The sequence below is a fragment of the Octopus bimaculoides genome, chromosome 1 (genome assembly GCF_046866305.1).
Source record: "Octopus bimaculoides isolate indiv1 chromosome 1, ASM4686630v1, whole genome shotgun sequence".
Classification (NCBI taxonomy): Eukaryota; Metazoa; Mollusca; class Cephalopoda; order Octopoda; family Octopodidae; genus Octopus; species Octopus bimaculoides.
This window is the reverse complement of record NC_142928.1, coordinates 25,299,847-25,307,346: the sequence shown is the minus strand read 5'-3', so window position 1 is coordinate 25,307,346 and position 7,500 is coordinate 25,299,847. Positions and strand designations below refer to the sequence as shown.

The following is a 7,500-nucleotide window of genomic DNA, read 5'->3' as shown; positions in this document are numbered from 1 at the left end:
GTGTAGCCATCTGGTTCACCAGTCCTCAGTCAAATCGTCCAACCCATGCTAGCATGGAAAGCGGACGTTAAACGATGATGATGATGATGATGATGATGATTAGGTTTACATAAAGTGCAGGGGTTTACTTAAAATTCATGAGAAAAAAAAGCAAATGTGGTAAGATGTAAACATTAAAGTTCCTTCTTAATTTAAAATATTAGGGTGTGATTGAGAGACATTTCAGTACTATATCTAGCAGGCTGAGATTTCATACAAAGGCCTTCTTTCATTGGCTTGAGGTCACCTTGTTGTTGAAATTCCTAGATCAGTCATACAAAAGACTTTGGTGAAGGTTTTGTCTGATAGGAATTCCAATCATGATTCCATTATTTGAAAAAGGAGAAGTTGTTTAACCCTTTAGCATTTAATCCCTCCTTTTTTTTCTCTCCTTGTTTTTTCTGTGTTCCTTTCTGTGGAAGAACATAGGCTTGAAACGTTAAAGACTTTTTCAATTCCCGAGCATTATACTAATACATCTATTTGTTTTCTACACCACCTGTCTTCGTCTGTTGTTTTTTTGTGAATTCCCCCAAATATTCTACCTGTCTTCTGTTACGATTGACCAGATCCAACCACTCACACCTACCCTACAATGTTATTCTAAAAATAAACAAAACACACCATTGAAATCTTAAAGCTACAAGATAATGCATGATAAATTCAAAACTAGTGGGAATAAATAAACATTACATTTGACAAAGGAACCTGAATGGTAAAGAGTTAATGCAGCCTTGATTTAAGAAAATAGGATGTAATAGTGAGAGATTAAGCAATTATTTTCTGTTGAACAAAACTGACATGTAAACAACTCCTCCCCTCCCCTCTCTCTCACATTTCTATCTTGCATTTCCATTTCATATCTTCAGGTTTGGTGGATAAAGTAACAGGCTAGTTATTCCAGTTATCTTTACAGACACCGTGAGTTCAGTTACACGTATTCATATTGATAATGTAAACATCATTATTATTAGATTTAGAACAGTTGCATATGCTAAATCACCAAGGTTCTCCCACATTCTTGGGAGGAACAACAGTGAATTCTTTATAGGCCTTCTTGCTTTACTACTCATCTCTTACAAGTCGGAAGGGTTAAAAATCAAATATTTGTTTTATATTTTGTTCTGGCACAAAAAAGATATTGCAAAGATGTAACAGGTGTCAAGTATTTAAACTCAGAAGTTACACATAAATTAGAAGTCACATGTAAATAAATTAATAATTTTTTTTTTTTTTTAATTAAAAAGAAATATATATTTTTTTTTTAAGAAATTGAAAATTTAAAAACAAAAAGAAATACTACCATTTAATTCTTATCAAGTTTGAAGTAGAAATATTTACCGATTCTTGACGAGATTATAATTCTTTAAACTATTAACCTAATCTTTTTAAACATGAAAAAATTTTTCCAATATTGACAACTAGACTATATCTGCTTGATTCAATCTTCAATTGTTATCAGATGTCTGCTGTTGTTTTAGCTAACAACCAGCCCTGATCACGAAGCTGTACTATCAGAAGCATTCCATCATACATTTTGAGGAGGCGCAATGACCCAGTGGTTAGGGCAGTGGACTCGCAGTTATAGGATTGCAGTTTCGATTCCCAGACCAGGCGTTGTGAGTGTTTATTGAGCGAAAACACCTAAAGCTCCACGAGGCTCCAGCAGGGGATGGTGGCGAACCCTACTGTACACTTTCACCACAACTTTCTCTCACTCTTACTTCATCCCCGAGAACTACGTTAAGGGTACACGTGTCTGTGGAGTTTTCAGCCACTTGCACGTTAATTTCACGAGCAGTCTGTTCCGTTGATCGGATCAACTAGAACCCTTGACGTCATAAGCGACGGAGTGCCAACAACAGCATCATACATTTTGTATATCCATAGTAATATTATCCCAATGTGTTCATCCTTTGTTTTAATCACCACCATCATTTAATGTCCGTTGTCCATGCTGGCATGGGTTGGATGGTTTGACAGGAGCTGGCCAGCTGAAGAGCTGCACCAGGTTCCAATCGTCTGTTTTGGCATGATTTCTATGGCTGGATGTCCTTCCTAATACCAACCACTTTTCACATGGTACCAGCACCAGTGCTACTACATGGCACCAGTGCAGGTGCTTTATGCATGCTACTGTCATGGCTGCTATATATGCGGCACCGGCATGAATGCTTTTTTCATGGCACCAACACCTGCAAACTCGGAAGACAAAAACCTCTCAGCTGATAAAGGGAGTCAGAGGCATGACCATAAAGGATATGCTTGTATGTATAGACAGCCATGATTTTACTTAGCTTTAATATCATTTCAAAATTGGCACAAGGCCAGTAATCTGAAGATGAGTCAATTTCATCGATTGCAGTACCTGACTGGTACCTTATTCTATTGACTCCAAAAGGATGAAGACCAAAGTTGATTTCAGTGAAATTTGAACTCAGAAACACTGCAAGAAATGCTGCTGATCATCTTGTCTGACACACTAACAATTCTGCCAGCTTGCCAACTTTACTCTTGTGATCTGAGGAGATTTTGTTGCTATTTCTAATGGGCTGAGACAAATAGCCACAGAACATAGCTTTTTATCTTTCACTTCTTTTAGTATTTAGACTGTGACCATGCTGGGGCACCACCTTGCAGACTTTTCGTTGAACAAATTGGACCCCGGTGCTTATTTCTTTTTCAAACTGGTCCTTATTCTATCAGTCTCTTATTGCCAAACCGTTAAGTTACAGAGACATAAACAAGTGGTGGTGGAGGACAGAGAGACACACACACACACACACACACACACAATATGACAGACTTCTTTCAGTCTTTGTTTACCAAGTTCACTTACACGGTTTTGGTTGGTCTGAGGCTATAGAAGAAAACACTTGCCCAAGGTGCCACACAGTGGGACAGAATCCAGAACCATGCGGTTGGAAAGTCACAACAGCCACAATTATCTTTGTTTCTAACAATGAAATTAATTAAAGAGTCTGAAAAAAAATTTCAAAATTTATAATCATCATCATCATCATCATCATCGTTTAACGTCCGCTTTCCATGCCAGCATGGGTTGGACGATTTGACTGAGGACTGGTGAAACCGGATGGCAACACCAGGCTCCAATCTAAATTTGGCAGAGTTTCTACAGCTGGATGCCCTTCCTAACGCCAACCACTGATGACATTATTTACCTTTGTTAGACTTCTGTTAATATGAACTACAAGGCCATCAGGAAAACATGATGTCTGCATTGCCGCTTGGAGTGCTGCTTTCGTTTTAACAGGGTTTGCAAACGGAGACACATGGGAAGGATCTTCTATCTCTGGTTTCGACTTCTTTGGTTTGTCTAGTTTGAAGGATTGGTCTAATGTGGTGCCTAGGAACAGAGATAGAGTGAAAAGATTGGTTTGTTATGCAACATCATCCTGCAATAGCACTACTTGATACTAGAGTTTTCACAGACAATAGATTCTGAATTCACAGATAATTCAATAAAATCCAAATTTGCACCTGCTCCTTATTTAGCTCGGCAGACAAAGACATGTGAAGGGAGGAGGAGGACTTATAGAGTCTGCAAGACTTCCTAGTCGAGTGCAGCTAATACCCAAAATTCCAGTGTGTGTGAAAAAGAGAGAAAGAGAGAGAGAAAGAGAGAGAGAGAGAGAGAGAGAGAGAGAGAATGCTATAGAGTGAAAGGAGGGAATACAGAGTGAGAGGAAGAATACCAGAGAATAGAGTATGAGACAGAGAATACATGAGTCAAAAAAAGAGAAAATATGAGAGAGAGAAGGGGGGAAGGAAGGGGGAGGGGAGAGAGAAAGAGAGAGAGAGAGAGAAATAGAGAGGGAGAGAGAGAGAAAGAGAGAGATAGACAGACAGACAGACGAAAAAAAGAGAGAGGGAAGAAGAGAAGAGAGAAGGGAAAAGAGAATAGAGAGGAGAGAAGAGAAGAGGGAGAAGTGAAGAGAGAGAAAGGGAGTAGATTACAGAGTGGGGGAGAGAATACTAGAGACTGAAAACATAGAGAAAGAGGGGATGACGACAGAGAACGAGGGATGAAGCATCAGAGAAAGGAATAGTTACAGTTCGTAAACAAATTGAGTGAAGGACCCAAGTAAGGTGCCTATGTGTATTGAGATAAAGTAACTCAGTGAGCTTGAGTAAGAACAGTATATACTAATTAGTTCAGCTGTTTAGGAATCATTATAGAAATGACAAAGGAGTGAGAAGGTGGACACGTAAGTATAGCAGTGTGCCTATGGTTGTAGAGTGTCCGTGAATGAAATGATGCTAATCAGTCAAAAGAGCTTTAAGGGGTTGGATAAGAGAGTTTCACAATCTGAATAGTTGCTGTGTATCTGCTACTAACCCCAATTACGTCAACAGCACTCCACTTTTGGTTAGAAAAGCATCTTGTACAGATGGGGTCAGTAACAATTTCGAGGAGCAGTAGTTTCTCTGGACAACGATGATGGTGTATACATGCAATTAACACTCATGTGCAGCGATAAGTATCCGCATACAAACAATCACCATCATCACCACCATCATTCTCTTCCTCTTCCTTGTTTCAATACTCTTTTACTTGTTTCAGTCATTTGACTGTGGCCATGCTGGGGCACCACCTTTAGTCGAGCAAATCGACCCCAGGACTTATTCTTTGTAAGCCTAGTACTTATTCTATCGGTCTCTTTTTGCCGAACCGCTAAGTTACGGGGACGTAAACACACCAGCATCGGTTGTCAAACAAAGTTGGGGGGACAAACACAAGACACACAAACATATACATACATATATACACATATATACGACAGGCTTCTTTCAGTTTCCGTCTACCAAATCCACTCACAAGGCTTTGGTCGGCCCAAGGCTATAGTAGAAGACACTTGCCCAAGGTGCCACGCAGTGGGACTGAACCCAGAACCATGTGGTTGGTAAGCAAGCTACTTACCACACAGCCACTCCTGCGACTGTTTTTTCCATGCTTGGGTCAGAGGGAATTTGTTGAGGTAGATTTATTTTTTAACAGGTGGATGGCTTCCTGTTGCCAACCCTATTCCCACCAAGGTAATATTTATTAGTGACCTGACATGTTTTTGAGAAAGACTGCAAATGAATGACACTGTGTGTATGATGGTGACACTTGTTAATAACTATCCCATGCTATCAAGACAGGGAAAGGCAAGCACAAACACATACACACAAGATTCTTTTAGTTTCTGCCAACTAAATCCACTCACAAGGCTTTTTATTGCTCAATGTGAGACTGAACCTGAAATTACATAGTTGGGAAGCAAACTTTTTAACCATACAGCCATACCAACAGAAAGACACACTAACACCCACAAGCACATATATGTTTGTGTGTGTGTATGTGTGTGTGTATATATATATATATATATATATATATGTGTGTGTATGTGTATATACATATACATATATATATATATATATATATATATATATATATATATATATATATACACACACACACATATACATATAATACACATAAACATACATACATAAATATATACATATATACAATATATATATCTTTATATATACAAACATATTTATATTTATATATACATATATATACATATATATATATACATATATATACACACACACACACACATATATATATATATATATATATATATATATATATGCTTTCAGTGCGAATTGTTTTTTGTTTTTTGTATACGGTGCCGTATTTTACAATCCTATAAATAATATTAATGGTATTTTCATTTAAGCTTAAAGCTTTTCGCAATCACCGTGCAATGACTAAGGAAAATAGTCTAATAAAGGGGCATATAAGCTCTCGAAAGGGCTTATATGCCCCTTTATTAGACTATTTTCCTTAATCATTGCAAGGTGATTGCCATAAGCTTTAAGCTTATATAGAATACCATACATATATTTTTTTACATATATTTTTAAAACTATCTAATCTTTTAATTTCTATCCTCCTTGTATCTTATATTTCGCTTTCATCACTACTTTAGACCTTCTTCAATATATTTACGTATACGTGTATGTTTTAGTGTATTTATCTCTACATCTAAACATTCTTTTAAAATCTATATCTCACATTTATATTTTTGATATATTTATTCATTTATAGATTTTAGAAAAATGTCTGTATTTATACATTTTTAATGTATCATGTATGTACTTGTTCTTTAAATTCATCTGAAATCAGAGTCATGTTTGTGGATTAAATTACCTGGTCTTACATTTCTTCATATTATATATTCTTATCTTTTGTCTGAAGCACCTCTTGAGCACTTCTAAGTGCAAACCTTAACTTTGAGAGAGAATTTCTGATTAATCATATTCTTTCTCAGAACAATTATATATACACACATACATACATATATATATAACACATATTTTAAGTATATTTTTGCATTATGCGTGTCTGTATAATATGCATAGTACAATAGAAAGGAAATACACAAAGGAAACAAGTTATGAAATAAATACGTACCTTCCACAGAAAGTGTGATCTTGTCCACACGAGAGACGTTGGTGTAGGATGATATATAACCATAGGTGTGTTCTCCTACCCAGTTCACTAATTTGTGTCCACTTTCATACAGCTTTTCCCTGTTCTGTGCAACTCGTTGCATCATCACGTGTTCAGTTTTCACTCCATTATTAGACTTTATAACGGTACAAAGAAAGAAATAATAATAATAATAATAATAATAGCTATGCCAACACTATGGAATAACAACAGAAAAAAGATGGTATAAACACACGCCAGAAAAGGTCACAGAAAACGAGAAAGTAACCATACTCTGGGATGTGCCAATACACACAGATAGAGAAATTACGGCCAATAGACCAGATATAGTTGTCAAAGATCATGAAGGAAAAAAGTGCTTTCTAATTGATGTATCAATACTAGTAGATGACAACGTTTCCCTAAAAGAAATGGAGAAACTTTCAAAATACAAAGACCTGGAAATAGAGGTAACTCGAATGTGGAATCTAAAAACAGAAACAATTCCTATCATAGTAGGTGCCTTAGGTATAATAAAAAGTAGAAGACACTTGCCAAAAATGCCACAAGGTGGGACTGAACCTGGAACCAAGTGGTTGGGAAGCGTGCTCCTTACCACACAGCCATGCCTGCATCTATATATATATATATATATATATATATATATATATATATATATATATATATATATATATATATATATATATATATCTTTACTCTTTTACTTGTTTCAGTCATTTGACTGCGACCATGCTGGAGCACTCCCTTTAGTCGAGCAAATCAACCCCAGGACTTATTCTTTGTAAGCCGAGTACTTATTCTATCAGTCTCTTTTGCCGAACTGCTAAGTTACGGGGACGTAAACACACCACCATCGGTTGTCAAGCGATAGTAGGGGGACAAACACAGACGCAAACATATACACACACATACATATATATATACATATATAT

General features: G+C 36.7%; 1 protein-coding gene across 1 annotated transcript in view; it reads right to left on the bottom strand.

Annotated features, from left to right (window-relative positions):
• LOC106874648 (transforming growth factor beta receptor type 3) overlaps window positions 1-7,500 on the bottom strand; it is a 42,929-nt gene that overhangs the window by 19,865 nt on the left and 15,564 nt on the right. The window contains exons 5-6 of the mRNA XM_052965809.2: window positions 6,530-6,704; window positions 3,222-3,406 (exon numbers count right to left, since the gene is read on the bottom strand). Of these exons, the coding sequence (XP_052821769.2) occupies window positions 3,222-3,406; window positions 6,530-6,704 (360 nt within the window). The remainder of the gene's footprint in view (window positions 1-3,221; window positions 3,407-6,529; window positions 6,705-7,500) is intronic.